This window comes from Jaculus jaculus, chromosome 6 (assembly GCF_020740685.1).
Source record: "Jaculus jaculus isolate mJacJac1 chromosome 6, mJacJac1.mat.Y.cur, whole genome shotgun sequence".
NCBI classification, from domain to species: domain Eukaryota; kingdom Metazoa; phylum Chordata; class Mammalia; order Rodentia; family Dipodidae; genus Jaculus; species Jaculus jaculus.
The window spans coordinates 150,065,358-150,083,317 of NC_059107.1; the positions used below are offsets into that span (position 1 = coordinate 150,065,358).

General features: G+C 50.3%; 1 protein-coding gene across 1 annotated transcript in view; it reads left to right on the forward strand.

The window, feature by feature from the left end:
- The window catches only part of Btbd11 (BTB domain containing 11), a 332,244-nt gene that overhangs the window by 281,757 nt on the left and 32,527 nt on the right, over window positions 1-17,960 (forward strand). The window contains exons 5-11 of the mRNA XM_004650247.2: window positions 5,257-5,422; window positions 7,791-7,880; window positions 10,010-10,111; window positions 12,069-12,162; window positions 12,287-12,422; window positions 13,135-13,355; window positions 14,799-14,977. Coding sequence (XP_004650304.1) covers window positions 5,257-5,422; window positions 7,791-7,880; window positions 10,010-10,111; window positions 12,069-12,162; window positions 12,287-12,422; window positions 13,135-13,355; window positions 14,799-14,977 — 988 coding nt within the window. The remainder of the gene's footprint in view (window positions 1-5,256; window positions 5,423-7,790; window positions 7,881-10,009; window positions 10,112-12,068; window positions 12,163-12,286; window positions 12,423-13,134; window positions 13,356-14,798; window positions 14,978-17,960) is intronic.

Consider the following 17,960-nt stretch of genomic DNA (forward strand, 5'->3'; position numbering starts at 1 on the left):
GGTCACCCTCACTCCCTAACAAAGCTACGTGACTCCCTCTCAGTGATGTGTGCCTGTAATCCTAGTGCTGGGGAGTTGGAGACAGGTGGATCCCTAGAACTTACCTAGCCAGATCCGTGAGTCTCAGATTCAGTCAGAGACACTGTCTCCAAAAAATAAGGTAGAAGGACAACCGAGGAAGACATTGACAGCAATCACTGGCTTCTACATCACATGCACACATATGTACCCACATATACGCACAAAATGTACTGAGAGAGAGAGAGAGAGAGAGAGAGAGAGAGAGAGCGTCCAGCTCCAGTTAAAGTTGGGTGTATGGACACATTAGCATGAAGGCAAGTTCCAAGTCCCACTGGCCAAGGCAGGAGGGCTCAGGTCACCGGAGCCACATCCCAGCTCACCCGGAGCCCCTGAGACTCAGGAGCTTCCTCTGCCTCAGTTTCTTCACCTCTGGATCACACTAGCAGGGCTAATCGTGAAGATTGTGTGGATAAACTTGTGGAGAAAGTTTCATTCTCAGCGGCAAGGATTCAGTAAACGTCACCTTCCTGTAATAACAGTTACCATCATCTGAGCTGCAGTAATTTTCTTGCCATTTGTCTCTTTCTAATTAAAAATCAAGGACCTCGGGAGCTGGTAAACACTTTTGATGGTCTTGGAATTGTCTCTTTGTGAGCCTGTGAGCTCCAATGAAGCGGGGCTGTGTCTCCTCTAGAGCCCCTAGTGTGGGGCCCAGCACACAACAGCCACCTGTGAAGGTTACCCAGTCACACGGAATGTAGCTTGCCAGTAGGAAAGGAAAACAAACAACAACAACAAAAAAAAAAAACCTTATTTGAATGAGTCCATGAAGTATTGAGCTCGTCAGAAGGAACTAAGAGACAAACAAGAGGAAATGACAAGGAGGGTTGTTTTTTTTTCCCTGTGGCAAATGATCATTTATAGTCTCTGTGTCCCAAGATGGGAACTCTTAATGTCACAAAGCAGTCTCTTCCAGCGTTGGTCTGTTAGAAGAAAGGCTATCTAAGCAATGAGCCAAAGCACAGATTTGCTCACACACACACACACACACACACACACACACACACACACACACACAGGCACGGGTCCAGACACTTCAGTTACTACACACAGGCCCCAAGCTCACCCCCCACCCCCCAGGCCTCTGTGATCTGTGCTCTAAGAGGGCTTCACTATGCTGTCTGGACACTTCCTTGGCCAGTCTTAAGAACCACTGATGCTTTGGATGAATCCTGTGTTCACTTCCTTCTGGAGGTAGACACTGTTTACACACTGGATGGATCCTGAGTTTTCTTCTGGCTTATTCTTTCTGGGCCTCTGCTAGGTAGCTCTGCCTTTTTCCAGAAAAAGAGAAATCTAGTTAAGTTTCCAGTTAGGCCTGGTGTGGTGGCGCACACCTTTAATCTCAGCACTCCGGGAGGCAGAGGTAGGAGGGTCGCTGAGTTCGAGGCCACCCTGAGACTACAGAGTGAATTCCAGGTCAGCATGAGCTAGAGTGAGACCCTACCTCGAGAAATAAAATTTAAAAATTTTTTTCAGTTAAAATCCAGTTTAAAACAAGAGCAATCCAGTTAAATTTCCATTTTTAGATAAGCATTGGATAATGCTGTCATATATGTATGTTCTGTGCAATATTGCTTTAATATTTTTGCTATGTGTGATACATGTGTACGTGTGCATGTGAGCTTATGCACATGTATGTGTGTGTGCACACGTGCGTGCGCCTGCATGCTTGTGGAGGTCAAAGGAAGACATCGGCATCTTTCTCTACAGTACTTCCATTTTATTTCCCTGATACAGGGCTTCTCACTAACTCTGGAGCTCACCACTTCTCACACTGGCTAATCAGGGAGCCCCAGCGATCTCTAACTCTGGAGCTCACCACTTCTCACACTGGCTAATCAGGGAGCCCCAGCAATCACTAACTCTGGAGCTCACCACTTCTCACACTGGCTAATCAGGGAGCCCCAGCGATCACTGACTCTGGAGCTCACCACTTCTCACACTGGCTAATCAGGGAACCCCAGTGATCACTGACTCTGGAGCTCACCACTTCTCACACTGGCTAATCAGGGAACCCCAGCGATCACTGACTCTGGAGCTCACCATTTCTCACACTGGCTAATCAGGGAGCCCCAGCAATCACTGACTCTGGAGCTCACCACTTCTCACACTGGCTAATCAGGGAGCCCCAGCAATCACTAACTCTGGAGCTCACCACTTCTCACACTGGCTAATCAGGGAGCCCCAGCAATCACTAACTCTGGAGCTCACCACTTCTCACACTGGCTAATCAGGGAGCCCCAGCGATCACTGACTCTGGAGCTCACCACTTCTCACACTGGCTAATCAGGGAACCCCAGCGATCACTGACTCTGGAGCTCACCACTTCTCACACTGGCTAATCAGGGAGCCCCAGTGATCACTGACTCTGGAGCTCACCACTTCTCACACTGGCTAATCAGGGAGCCCCAGCGATCTCTAACTCTGGAGCTCACCACTTCTCACACTGGCTAATCAGGGAGCCCCAGTGATCCTGCCATCTCTGCGCCCTTCAGTGTTGGGGTCACAGACTGGCACCGCCACACCCGGCCTTTTACATGGTGCTGGCGATGGAAGTCGGGTCTTCACTCAGCCGGTGCTCTTACCTGCTGAGTCATTTCTGTCAGTATTTTTGTTTGCTGTAATCTGTTGACTCTGGCTGCAGGAAACTCAAGTTCAAAGCTCCCATGAGCTGCCACGAGCCCCGTGGCACAGTCCCATTCTGTGTCCCAGAAGTTCATGTCTGGGATGCTGACTCCATGTCAGAAGTCAGTCTCGTGGTCTGCTGTCCTCTCTGCCCTCTAGATAGCTCTGCCTCCCCTGAGAGACATTGCCAAAGGGCCTCTGTGGTCTTGTCCTGCCTAGCTCAGCTTACGGCCTGTTTGCCCATAAGTTAATGTCCCAGAAACAGCACCACTACGATAACCCTCACACAGCCTGCCACGTCTCACCTCGAGAGTGCTTTGTGCCTCACTTCTTTCCTGTCCCCTGACCTAGGACACAACTCAGGGGTCACCACCCCAGGACACTAGACTCTGCGTGTGGTACAGAGACCCTTACAGTTCACGACACGTTAACTCTGAAATCGTGCGGGCATCTTCTCCCTCCGTGCATGTGTTGACCACAATAATTGTAAGAACCTATGCCTGTCTTCTCTCCACCAGGCAAGGGGTTTCCACAGCAGGGGCAGTGACAGGATTCCCTTCGGGTTTTCATCACCTAGAGCAGAGCTTGACCCAAACAGGCGCTCAGTGAATGCTTAGTGACTTGACTGAATAATGCATTGATCAGTTCACCCACTGATAGAAGGAAGGACCAGGCTTTGAAAAGTATAGCCATGGGCTGCAGAGATGGCTTAGCGATTAAAGCACTTGCCCGCAAAGCCTAAGGACCCAAGTTCGATTTCCCAGGACCCACGTAAGCCATATGCACAAGGTGATGTATGCATCTGTAGTTTGTTTGCAGTGGCTGAAGGCCCTGGCACACTCTCTATCTGCTTCGTCCTCCCTCCCTCTTTCTCTTTCTCTCTCTCTAATAAACAAAATATTTTTTTTAAAAAGAGTGGGGGGGAAGAAAAGTATAGCTTGTCACCTGATCGACCCTGCCCCCTTCCCTGTCCTCAGGCTTTCTTCCCTGTCCCTTGCCATTCTCTCTCATTTTATCCTGCAGGTTCTCTGTCTTGTTCTGTTTTGAACACAGGCACACCACTCATCCTGCATTCTATTCTCATTTCTTTTTTTGTTTTTTTTTAGAGTTTTTGCTCGTTTTTTAATTTTTTCAAGGTAAGGTCTCGCTCTAGCCCAGGCTGACCTGGAATTCACTAAGTAGTCTCCAGATAGCCTCAAAGTCAGGGTGATCCTCCTACCTCTACCTTCTATGTTGGTTTGTTGTTGTTTGTTTGTTTGTTTAATTTGAGGTAGGGTCTCAGTGTAGCTCAGGCTGACCTGGAATTCACTATGTAGTTTCAGGGTGGCCTCGAACTCACAGTGATCCTCCTACGTCTGCCTCCCTTGTTAGTTGAGGGAAGTTAAAGAGGCTGCAGGTGGGGGGTGTATGCCCAGGCCTGGGCCTAGAGGGTGAGTCAGTGAGTGAGGTTGTGGTCTGGGCTGCAAGAGGGAACACGTGTGGGTGGGTTGGGTGTGGGGTACAGAAGGTGGATGGTGTGCGTGCGTGCGTGCATGCGTATTCACGTGTGCGCGCTCGTACCAAGGCTGGGAGTATGGAGAGCTGGGATTAAAGGCATGTGCTGTCACACCCAGCTCCATCCTCATTTTTTGACATCTCATGTCCCCTTGTCTAGCACTGCAGTGGGTGACACACAGGCAGGGCACTGCAAGGGAAGTCCCCAGCCTGGTGTGAGGAGTCAGACAGGTGAGCAAGTGGACAGCAGGTGAGCCGTGCTTCATGGACAGAGTGATACAGTAGATAGGAAGGTTGGTTCTCCACACACTAGTTCAAATCCCGGCTCAGCCACTCCCAGACTGTGTGATGCTGTGGAAACTCCCTTACCCGAATCCATTTGCTCAAGGTTAAGAGTGTCACGAGTGGCTGGAGAAATGGCTCAGTTAGTAAAGCACTTGTCACACAAAGCCTGAGGACCAGAGTTCAGATACCCACTACCCATGTAAATAGTAGGTAGGAGTAGCAGCCAGTTTGTAATCCCAGCGCTCTGGAAATAGAGATGGCGTTACTGGGACAAGCTGGCTAGCTAGACAAGCCAAAACCGGGGGCCCTGGTTTCCAGTGAGAGACGGTGCCTCAGTGAATGCTGTGGAGAACAACCCAGGGAGACACCGGGCTTTAAACACACGCATGCACACGCGCGTGCACAGTGCATACACATGCAAAAAAAATAAAAAAAAAAAGAGGATAGTATTTAACTCCTGGGATGTGTGGGAGTTAAGTGAATCAGTTCGCATAAGGCATTAAACAGAGGATTTAACCCACATAAGCATTCAGTCAATCGCAAGGATGCTGTGGGGCGCCGAGGAGGGACAGGACAGAGAACTGCAGCAATTGCTAAGGACAGAGGATCGAGAGCCATCCATCAGGAGGTAATCGTTTTTATGGGAGCCCGGGAACTGGCGCTTTCAGATGCGGTGCTTCCTGGGGAGTTGGTTCCCCGGCTCCCGCCCGGCTCCCGGGCAGCCACCGCCCCCACGTGACCATCCTCCCGCCCTTCCCCCTCCCGCAGGGCCGATGACTGCTTCTGTGCTTCTCGGAAGCTGGACGCCGTGGCCATCGAAGCCAAGTTCAAGCAGGATCTGGGCTTCCGGATGCTGAACTGTGGGCGGACGGACCTGGTGAAGCAGGCGGTGTCTCTGTTGGGGCCCGACGGGATCAACACCATGAGCGAACAGGTACTGGGGTCCGCGCCTCTGAGCCAGCTCCCCACCTCCGCCTCCTGGGCGCCACCCCGAGACCCAGCCGCAGGCAGGACACGGGCGCCCCCTGCTGGCCACTTGGGCTTTTAACAATTCTCTTATTTTTTTCTTTTTTTTTTTTTTTTTTTAGTATGTGGTTGGGGAGTAAATTTTTTAACATCTTATAAAATACTCTTGTTCATCTTTATAGAAGCATCACATTACCGTTACAGCTGAAATAGAAAAAGAAGAGAAAATAGATTTATTGCAGAAAGTAAATAATGCTGTCAGCCTGATACTATCATTTCTGTGAGGATACATCCTTCAGGTCTTTGGCCAACATGGTTACAACGAGTTCTCTGCTGCCTGTCTGTTAGGACACAGGCCAAGCCCTGGCTGATGGCATCAAACTTTTAGAGTGTGTTTTCAAAGCACAAAAGCCAGTCTGAGGATCCTAGAGGGTACCTAGAGATGGGCAGCATGCCCCCCTCCCCCCCCATCCCAAGATTCTCAAACTGGTATCCACCAGTCATGGAAGTACCTTGTGGGGGAAAAGAGAAAACAAGCAGCCATTCTCAATGAGAACACCAAGTGCAAAGTTACGAGGGTCAGATGGGGTTGTGCTTCCTGCTGCCAATCATGCTGTAAGTGCCCAGGAAGGGACAACAGGGACTAAATGGTATCTGATAATTTCCTTGACCGACATTAAGACATCCTGACACACAGATGCACATATGAAAACACATTATTGTTTAAAACCATGAGTTTATTATTATGCCTTGTGTTTTCAACAGTTTAAAGGTTCCTTGCAATGTTATTGAATAATCTTTTTAAGCGCTTCTAATGGCTATATTAAATCATCATATTCCTTATTCATTTACTATTCTTCAGTTGTCACATGTGTTGGATAGTTCAATTACTTTTGTCACTGATGTTTAGCTAAACACATTTACATGGGTCTTGGCTCCAATCGCTCATTATCTCATTGGAGAAAAAAAAAAAAACAACTTAATGGAAGTAGTAGCTCAAACACATCAGCCTTCCTTAAAGATTCTGTGTGGAGTTACTTCCCTGGAAGCCTGGTTTGATTTCACACACCCTCCAGTTTCTATGTTACATTCCATATTAATCTTCTGCTTACCTTGTTGGTCTGCTTTTCATTGGCACTCTGATGATTTTTGTTGTTCACGTAGAAGAATTCTTTTGTTGTTGTTTATTTTTATTCATTTATTTGAGAGCGACAGAGAGAGAGAGAATGGGCACGCCAGGGCCTCCAGCCACTGCAAATGAACTCCAGATGCGTGCGCCCCCTTGTGCATCTGGCTAACATGGGTCCTGGGGAATCAAGCCTCAAACCGGGGCCCTTAGGCTTCACAGGCAAGCACTTAACCGCTAAGCCATCTGTCCAGCCCTAGAAGAATTCTTTTATATATGAGGCACATAGCCCTGGCTGGTATGTGACAAATGTCTCAGTTTCTTACTTACCTTGGAATTTTGTTTGTAATGTTTCCAAATGTATGCCAACACTAGGGTGATTTTTTCTTTATGTTTCCCTTCATTGTATTTATGACTTGAAATGGGCCTAGAGACCAATTTAGTTTCTCTATGGTTTTAATTTTTTTCTGCTAACATCTCTAATAGAATTAGAAATTATTTTGGTGTAAAGTGTGTGATAAGACTCTAACTGGTGGAATATTTTCCCAAATAGTTGCCTCCACAACACTGTGGATGGAGAAGTCCATCTCTTCCTTCTGTGGGTGGTGCCTTCTTCATTTGTAAAGGGCAGGACATGGTTTTCCAGAAGGCCACTCCTCCTCACTTTTCCTGTCGTTCATGGATGTCGTCAAAGCAGATGTCAGTAAGGGGCTGCCGCGTGCTCGTGGACACCCGTGAGCCTTGACTCTGCCCAGAGCTTATACAGGACACTTGCGGCACTGTGCAAGAGAAAATGTCATCAGAACAGTGTTCATTAAATAGCATAAGGACAATACTGCAAAAATCCCTAAAGTTCTGATGAGCCCTAAGTGGAAATCAGACACTTGTTTTAGGAAACACTCCTCGATTAGTTGCACCCTTGGCCTAAACTAAGGAGACCCCTCCAACTTAAGCAAAGGTCAGTGCTGGAAAGCTGATGTCAGCTCCCTTTGCGCCTCCACTGTGGCTTCCGGAATTGTGGATGATCGTGACCTTGGGTGCCTTACAAGGGTACGAGCTTTTTTTTTTTTTTTTTTTTTTTTTGGTCACACCAGATTTTGACTACCCACGTAGCCTCCTTCAACACACCCAAAGTAAGACGTTCCATGTGTTTGTCGACTGACCACAGCCACCTTGTAAACATCTCCATCTCTGGTTTTAACCACCGCAGGGCATGACCCCCCTGATGTACGCCTGCGTCCGTGGGGACGAGGCGATGGTGCAGATGCTGCTGGATGCCGGAGCTGACCTGAATGTGGAGGTGAGGGTGCCCAGGGCTCTCCCTACCAGAGCCACCCACAGGGAGCTCAGTTGAGCAAACATTATTCCTTGTCCCCTCTCAGTGGCTGTGCTCTGGTGAGATGGGCTTTGTCCTTCCCGAGACCCTGCCTGTGCGGGGGCTTGATTTAAAGCAGTCACCGCAGTGGTGAGGAGTGCTGGCTTGTGTTGAGTCATTCTGAGATGGGACAGAGAGAGCTCTCCGCAATTCCAGACCTTTCCTTCTGTCTGACACTTGCTGGCCTATTCCTCTGAGCTGAGGCTTCCCTCTTCAGATCCTCTGACCTCCCCACCAAATCCTGGCTGGGTTGGTAACTCTCGAGGCTTATCTCACGGTGACTGTGAGGCAGTGTGGCAGAGTGGAAAGAAAGCATGGTGCGCTTTCAGATTTGACAGGCCTGGGTTCAAGTTCCGAAAAGCGTCAGCTTCTGGTGACTTACTCAGGGAGCCTGGGAAGTGGGGGGACTTTTCTGCTCCCCACCTGCAACATGGAGGAGCAATTGTAGCAAAGACACCTAGCCAAAGTCTGCCTCACACCCACCCTCAAGACTCATGTAAATGAAATCCTGCTTTTTAAAATACTGTATTTATTTATTGGTAAGCAGGAGGGGAGAGAGAGAGAGAGAGACAGAGAGAGAATGGGCACACCAGGGCCCTAAGCCACTACAAACTCCAGATGCATGCACCATTTTTGTGCATTTGGCTTCACGTAGGTACTGGGGAATTGAACCCCTGGTCATTAGGCTTTGCAGGCAAGTGCCTTAACCACTGAGCCATCCCTCCAGCTTGAAATCTCACTTTTTAAGCTCAGCTACCTGAAGACCTGCTCAGCCAGATACTGGCAGTCGCAGACATCAGTGAGATTGGCATGCTGCAATCTCACTGGGAATGCTTAGAAACCTTTTAGGTCCAAAATTAGATGCCCTTGCAGTCTTAGGACTGTGCTTAAAAAAAAAAAATTAGTGGGCTTTAGATCCATCTGAGGAAAGAAAACAACAGACAGTTTTGGATCCAAACCCACCTCGGATCTTAAAAGTTTCAAATATTTAGAGATATTCCACCCCAGTTTGGGGTTTCTATGCATCTTGCAGACTCCTTCAGGTGCCTTGGGCCCTCAACTGGAAGGGCTCTCCGGTTTTCCTCTTGAGCCCTCCGCACAGGTCATGGCTCAGGGCCCTTGTTCAGGGCAGTGAACTCGACTGCAGGCTAAGGTTACATGGCCCCAGGAATACTGGGGAGAAAAGTCATGTGCAGGTACTAACATTGCACAACCCCAGCCTTTAGCTTTCCTCCCCACCCCCGCCACATCGTTCAGCCTGGTGCCTTCTAAGGCCACCATCCTGGAAACCCGATCTCAGATTCCGCCTGACTCATGTCTAGGGAAGGTTTCATGCCCACGTGTCCAGTAATGTAAGGGTCCTTGTCAGCCGGCAGACTGGACAGAGGCAGCGTGGAGTGAGCTGTGAGCAGAGAGTGAAAGGCGCATTCGTCCCTAGAGGACTGAGACTGACGCTGTTCTGTGTGAAAGCGGGAAGTGACCCCCTTGCCTGGGGCGTGCCACACCCTTGCTGGTCTCTCACGTGGGGGCGGAGTGATGGTGACACTTCACTCCAAATGACCTCCTGTGGCTCTCGGTGCCGCCACCACCCCCCTTAGGCAGAAAGAGGGAAAGAGGCAGAAGAGCTGGCTCATTAGAACCACCACCGCTGCTTCTCCGGAGCAGTCTAGGATGAGCGCCAGTGCCTTTCAGAGCAGAAGTGGACCTTATGAGGCAAACAGGTCACAAAGCCACCGAGAAGCTGTCACTACCCCCATTTATAGCAGCTCCAAAAACAGTCTTCCGACGAGACTGCCCCCAAAGGATTGCTTCAGAATCTGTTCTTCCAAAACCAAGCAGGATCGGACCTAGCTCTGATGAGAGATGTTTGGTTGGGGCTTCCAATGGGGGAAAATGCCTACCCAGCTTCCTCAGCATTTCCTGAAAGGCATTCTGCCAGGGTGTCTTTTTTTGGTACATCCCTAACCCGTGTGCCCAGACACAGATAAGGTCAGATCTGCAAGCCTAAGTTTTGTGAAGGTCGCATTTTGAAAATAACTTCAATTTATTTATAGGTTGTCAGTACTCCTCATAAATATCCATCCGTCCACCCCGAGACCCGCCACTGGACGGCTCTGACTTTTGCTGTGTTACATGGACATATTCCTGTAGTTCAGGTATTAAATGGACTTCCTTACCCACACCTGACCTTTCATTTTAACCTGTGCGACGCGAATCTAAATCTCTCCCAGCATGCATATTCCCCTAAGAGATTCATATTGGTTAATTGCAGTTCAATGAAGTTTATATTTCTGTCACATGAACGATAACATTAGATACGTGATGATCCATTTGGCCAAGCTTTAACCAATATGAAACCGCCACGTACATACATGTAACCTCACACGCAGAGCGACAGACCTATGGAGTTCTCCCTGGTTGCTCTGAGGCGGGACTTTAGGTGTTCTCTTGTGGATTTTTCTCATTTGGCTTGTCTTCACATGACCGTGACACTCGGTTGGTGTTAATACCTGGGTGGGGGGGGACCTCCCCTGCGGTGTGAGCCTGGTGTCCATCCGGCCGGATCAACAAGGGCAGTGTTCAAAGGCACTTGCTTGGGTCCCACTTCGTGACAATCAGATCCAGGTGGTCTCGAGCAGGACCTGAGCACGGGTCTTCTGAGACCGCCACCTAGCTGCATCGGAGGTCCTTTGGGAAAGTCGCGTGCACTTTTCCTGCCTGTGGTGTGCACTTGGCGTTCAGCGAGTGGCTTAAGAGCATTCTCGTCCTTGAGTCCGTGAATTTGGTCTTCGCTTCATCAGGAGAGGGAGATGAGCATCCAGGTCCGCCTGACCCCACCCGACCCTGTAGTGAGAAGAGACCTGCTGAGGCAGCTCGCCTCTGTCATGTTGCCACACCTCCGAACCCAGTGGAGCAGGAAACGGCAGTTGCAGGGGCAGCTCGGCCATGTTGGCATATGCACGTCACGGGAGACTTTGTGGTGCCTAGTTCATGGGAGTCCTCAGGACAGAGCCAAAGTGGTGTTTCAGGAGGCTGGGAGCTGACTTCTGAATGTAGTCCTTTACCAGTAGTAGAGCCAAAGAAGGAAGGGCCACAGATGGGGCCTGGAGGCACAGATACCACCTCTTAACAAGCAGTAGCACCCCCAGATCTTCAAGCAGAACCTCCCTGCAGTCAGGCTGGATCCCAGATGTAGGTGTGATTACCAGGGGCTGTGCCCTCAGGTGGCCCTGGGAAAGGAGTAAAGATGGCAGATTTTTTTGAGCTGGGTGTGGTGGCTCACACCTACATTCCCAGCACTCAGGAGGCCGAAATTGAAGAATTGCCATGAGTTTGAGGCCAGACTGGGCTACAGAGTGAGTTCCAGGTCAGCCTGGGCTAGAGTGAGACCCTGCTGTGAAAACAAATGGCAGATTGTCCCCCATTTTTCATGCTCCCCCACGATGACCACTCACTGTGAAGGACACCCGGCTTCTACCTCTTTAAGAAACCCGCATGTCTTAGCAAGTGCACAGGAAGAAGGGATGAGCAGCGAACCTTCTGGAGCTTTTGCTACTTTTTAAGCTGACCTTTCTGGCCAAAAAAACTAAGCATTTTTTTCTCACTTGTCCCCAGAATCAACTGGAGGTTCTAAAAGGGGTTCCTGTCCTGGTTAGCCAAGCATGTTCCCAAAGTCAGTCATAAATCCTGAGGTTATAGGTCTGTACAAAGCTACTCCAGTGCCCGGGGAGGCTTGTGACACCAGCCTGACAAGCGAGTCTTCTAGCCCAGGGTGCCCAGGACTTCGCGGCGCTTCTAGAAACCTTCATGGACATACTGATACCCTGGAGATCTTGCACAAATGCAGTGGGTCAGGGCCAGGACCAGAGAGGCAGCCTTCCCAAGAGCCTAACATGCTATTGTGCAGGGGTCGCTCTGTGAAGAGTCTGGGGGTCTTGAAGATACGAGGGCCCCTCAGCTCCTTCTCTGAGGCACAGTTACCTCCAGCCTGGTCCACATGGTCACCGACCCACGGCAGGGGAAGGAGCACTGGCCTCCCACTGCTTTTCAGTCTACTGCTACTCCTCAGTGCCTGTCCTTGAAGGGTCTCAGTGGCCGTTCCTTCCTCCACAGCTCCTTCTGGATGCTGGGGCCAAGGTGGAAGGCTCGGTGGAACACGGCGAGGAGAACTACTCAGAAACGCCCCTCCAGCTTGCAGCCGCCGTTGGTAAGTTACCCATTCCCACGCGGGTGTGGCAGCTCCGCCACCATCCTGGCCCTTGATGTACCTGTAACTCCTTTTGCTTTATTATCTTATAAAAAAAAAAAAACCCACTTCTCTGGGATTGCAGGAAATTTTGAGCTCGTTAGTTTGCTGTTGGAGCGTGGTGCGGATCCCCTGATAGGAACCATGTACAGGAATGGAATTTCTACAACCCCTCAGGGGGATATGAATTCTTTCAGCCAGGCCGCAGCCCATGGACACAGGTAGGCTAGGATGGGCCAAGGCCTCAAGGTCCCAAGTGGTGCTTGTTAAACATGCAGATTCCCAGGCCTGCCCCAGACCCTTTTTTCTTCTCTGGATGTGGGGCCCAGGGGCTAGCAGGGAGGAGGGCCACCCAGACCCCAGGCCTGGTCAGAACACCCTCACCCTCTAGCTCTCTGCTAAGAGCCACATGCCCCGCAGTGTATATCCATGCCGACTGGGCAGGTTTTCTCCACTCCCCACCAGCTGTATGCCGCACTCTGAGCCGACTTGGGTCAGAGTGTATCACGTTAGCTATCATGACATGATAAGACTGCATATGGTAATCCAAGCTGTTCATGTTTGCCCATGTCCCTTCTAGGTTTCCTTCAGAAACCCCATCAGACTTCATTACCCATCCCCTCAAGCATATCAGCATCAGCTTCATTATGGAGGGAGTGCAGACTCATGGTCAAAAGAGCAGAATTCCAGAAATTTCTGGATATTTCTAACCCCCAAGTTTGCCCTCTAAGAAACAGCCAGTCATGCCCCACCATCTCCTCCATCCCCATAGTCTTTTGCCCATAAAACCACCACCTTGGAGTTGGAGTATCATTCCTGGTCTGGAACAAGAAGCCTCCTGACCACCCCCCCCCAACACCACCACCACGCCGCTGTCCCAGCCCAGCCCCTTCCATCCTTGAGTGTCTTCCTCTCTGGGTTTATGATTGACAGGAATGTGTTCCGCAAACTGCTTGCCCAGCCAGAGAAGGAGAAGAGCGATATCCTGTCCCTGGAGGAGATTCTGGCCGAGGGGACTGACCTGGCCGAGACAGCCCCGCCTCCCCTGTGCGCCAGCCGCAACAGCAAGGCCAAACTGAGGGCCCTGAGGGAAGCCATGTATCACAGCGCTGAGCATGGCTACGTGGATGTCACAATTGATATCAGGAGCATAGGTCAGTCTGGACACCCTTCACCACGAGGTGCAGCATTGCTGCCCACCTCAAACCTAGGCCTTTCTCTTTCCTGTCTCTTTCTCTTCTTACACACACGCACACATGCACATGCACACGCACATGCACACCCCAAGGAGACCCAGGAGCTCTTCCCTTCACTGGTTTAGAACACTTCCAGGCCGAGATGCCCACACCACCAGGACCCTGCCTGCCACGAGGACCCATCCTTAGATCCTCTTGCTCTGGTTCCCAAATTCTGGACCCTGGGTCACCTGGGGGAGCTTGTCTGAATACAGATTGCCAGGCCCTACACCCAGAGACTCTGTCACCGAGGGTCTGGATGGATAAAGGCTGGAAATCTTTATATTTAACAATCACCCCAGGTGGTTCACAGCGGTTGAGGAATCGCTGCATAGAACGCCCCACTCCATGGCACAGGGGCTGGGCAGCTGTCAGAGTTAGGACACCCCAGCTCACCAGGACTTCTCCGCTGAGCTGCAGGAGCCAGGGCCACTAAGACAAAGCAAGAGGAAGCTCTTTGCTTCAGTGAGCCTTCTCCTCAGTATACCTGGGATTGGAGACTAGCCTAGCTGTCCCTAGCCTAGTGGCTTTGGCCTGACAAGCAAGAGAGCAGTGGTACCTCTATCACAGAAGGCCGAACAAAAGGCCACCCTGCCACGGTTCTGGGAGCAGCCTTGCGCAAGGTGGGCTGTTCAGTATGTGGGACACTGATACATTGCCTCTGAGAACCTATTTCCCATGATTATGAAACTCGGAGGCTCTGAATTGGTCTACCTGTTAGGAACGAGGTAAGGCACATTCTCCCTCCTCATTGCAATCTACAGCAATCAGCTGCTGGGGAGGCTGCCTTAGAGAAAAGACCTGAGGAGGTGCTGCAGAGGGAAACGTTTCACACTGGGGATCAGCAACGGGGTCCTCCCGCTTCTTCTCACTCAGATGTTAACTTTCCACCCTGGCCAGCACTGGAGTCAGGTGGCACCAGCTCTCGGCTCTCATCTGGACAAAACTCACCCTCCTCTGAGCTTCTTCTTCCCCTTCCCCCAGTAATTATAAGGGAGTGAGACTATGAACTCAGAAACCTATAACGTGCATAAATCGAGGGTGAATAATTCCAACATTCTACACAGTGATTTGATGTTTGTTGTCCACAGTGGTTTGTGGTGTTCAACGCAGCCTCTAACCAGATGAACAGTGTGCAGGAATAGACACTCATAGTTCAGGGAATTGCTGAGCTACGACCTCTAATCTCAACTTCTCACATCTTGCCTGTATTCATTGAACAGCCAGACTCTTGGTCTCATAGCTTGATAACGTCCTGGAGAAAGGCCAACTTCCAGATAAAAACAAGCCCAGCCCTCCAGTTGCTATGTGCCCTCCTTTCCCCACCCCTCCCACCTCACTGGATGCCTCTTCCCCATCCAGGTGTCCCGTGGACCCTGCACACGTGGCTGGAGTCACTTCGGATCGCCTTCCAACAGCACCGTAGGCCCCTCATCCAGTGCTTGCTGAAGGAGTTTAAGACCATTCAGGAGGAGGAGTATACAGAAGAGCTCATCACCCAAGGCCTGCCCCTGATGTTTGAGATCTTGAAAGCAAGCAAGGTATGTGGGGGTGAGAGGCAGCTGGGTGACACCATTGGGGTCACAGATATGAATGGCCCCTGGCTGGAGACCAGTGGTCCTCACGGCTACATCATAGCACAGATGCTGGCCGCACCGTGGCTGGCTCCAGCTACCGGTGTGATCATTTGTTTGTGGGGCAGCAGGTCTGCTCAGCACCTGCTACATCCCAAGGCACTTGGGCCCAAGGACACATCAGCTGTCTATCTGACTCATGGCACCTGCAGTAAAGGTGGGGGCTCATGCTGACACGTGTGCCCCAACTGCATAGAGGTGGCTTAAGAAGTAGGATTTCCTTGCCATGTGCTAGGAGACCTGTGAGGCTCTGAAGGGAAGGAGGGGAGCTCCTAGCCAGGCCTAGAAAGGCAGTGGGGATCAAGCAGAAGGAGAGAATGAATACAGCTCCCTGGATAAGCAGAAGATGCTGTGGTTTCTGGAAAGCCAAGCCCTGGGAGAAGCCAGAGGCACTTCAGTCCGATTGGGCTTCTTCCCAGCAACAGGAAATGCCACATTCCTATATCCCTTTCCAAATATCAACCTGGCCCTTGGACTATAGTATTTTTTTTTTCATTCCTCCATCCTTTTTGTTGTTGTTGTTCTATTTTATTTATTTATTGCTTTTTTGTTTTGTCTTGTTTTGTTTGTTTCGAGGTAAGGTCTCACTCTCAGGCTGACATGGAATTCGCTATGTAGTCTCAGGGTGGCCTCGAACTCATGGCAATCCTCCTACCTCTGCCTCCCAAGTGCTGGGATTAAAGGCGTGCGCCACCACGCCCATCTTACTTATTGCTTTTTATTGACAGTTTTTACCCATGTGTTAATGTAGTTTGATCACAATCTCTTCCCATTACCTTCTCCTGTCCTTCCTCCCATCTCTCCCCAACGGGACCCCTTCTTCCCAGCTGGTTCCTCTTCCACTTTTGCGTCTTTTATTTTGTTCGGTATTTGTGTGATGCACTGAGTTTAATTAGGGCCAGCTGCACAAATATGGGTGGGGGATTATTTACTCGAGCACGTGCAATTCCTAGTGTGCACACCACTGCAGAAAATGTCTCCCACTCCCCCAGCGACCACTAGTTGCCCTTGGACTCCAAGGAGACTTTTTGTTTTGTTTTGTGGTTTTTCAAGGTAGTGTCTCACTCTAGCCCAGGCTGAACTGGAAATCACTGTTGTCTCAGGGTGGCCTTGAACTCACGGAGATCCTCCTACTTCCTGAGTGCTGGGATTAAAAGCGTGTGCCACCACGCCCGGCAGATTTATTCTTTAAAATCTCTGCAGGGGGCCATCCATTTGGGAATACTGGAAAGACATTTCACGCCCTGCAAGCGTCATGTTGATGGGGGCACTGAGGTTAGGCAGCCTTGATGCCTTCACTTCCCGCCACTCACAGAGGTCAGCAGCTAAAAGCAAGGGGATCCAGCAGCACACACCCCAGCACTGTGACCATGGGACACACCAGTGAGGGACAATCTGCCTGAGAGACTCTAGGGAGCATCACATACCCCAAGGGCTTTTCTCAGCAAGCCCGAGATCCCACATGGCACAATCATTGGGCACATGGACTCTGGAGACAAACTAAAGGGTTCAAGTCCTGTCTCTACCACTTACTAGCCGGGTGCCCAAGTCAAGCTGCTTCTCGTGCCTCAGCTTCCCCATCTGAAAATGGGAGCAACAACCACACAAGCCTGTCTGGGTGGTTGTGAGTATAACGTGAGCCAATGTCCTTCCAGCCATCCCTGACACTGTGTGTCTGTCCCATAATGCTGGCCTCACCAAGAGAGGTGGTGTCTCCTGGACTTCCCAAAGGTTCTGTAAACATCGCCCCTTGGCAGATGGAATTTGACACTCCAGGGAAGCTGCAGGTACCAAACAGCTGTGAATGCCAGCCGGGAAACAGGCCACAAGTCACCACCTCCCATCAGAGTGACATTGGGCTACAAAGTGGCTTGGATACCCTAGTTCATAAAAGGGTGTTAGATGTCTTTCAAACTCATTCAGCTATGAAACTCTCATAACAAACTGGCTCGAGACATAAATGAAGATCGAGGCATGTGTGTGGTGTGTGTGCACACGTGTACGGGTGTTCCTATGTGGGTGCGCATGCATGTGCTGGTATGTATATGGCGGTCAGAGGCCTGCATCAGGTGCCTTCCTCAGTTGCTCTGCACCTTGCTTTTCTGAGACAGGGTCTCTCGCTGAACCTGCAGCTCGCCAGTTTGCTACACTAGCTAGCCACTAAGCCCTTCCTTTGGTCTCCAGCACTGGAAATACAGGTGCGTGCTGCTGCCCCTGGCTTTCCTGTGATCTCAGGTCTGCTTGCTTGCATGGCAAGCGCTCCACGAACTGAGTCACCTCTCCAGCCCCAAGATTTGTTTCTTCAAAGAGAAAATGTATATCCTCGGGCTGAGGACATGGTCCAGTGGTTAAAAGCAAGCACTTGTGAGCTGGAGAGATGGCTTAGCAGTTAAGCGCTTGCCTGTGAAGCCTAGGAATCCCGGTTCGAGGCTCGATTCCCCAGGACCCACGTTAGCCAGATGCACAAGGGGGCGCACGCGTCTGGAGTTCATTTGCAGTGGCCGGAGGCCCTGGCGCGCCCATTCTTTCTCTCTACCTCTTTGTCTGGCACTCTCAAATAAATAAATAAAAATGAACAACAAAAAAAATTTTTTAAGTGCTTGCTTGCAAGGTCTTCCAGGCTGGGCTCAATTCCCCAGGGCCCACATAAAGACAGATGCACACGGTGGCGCTTGTGTCTGGAGTTCATTTATAGCTGCTAGAGGTCCTGGTGCACCCATTAATATTCTCTCTCTCTCTCAAGTAAATGATAAATTTATTTTTAAAAAGAAACTATATTCTCTATTAAACCGCAAGCCAGGCATTCATCTAAGCATGTCTTAACTAATGTAATCCCCACAAGCAACTTTTCAAAGCAGTCCTGTTCTTATTCCCATTAAACAACCGGGGA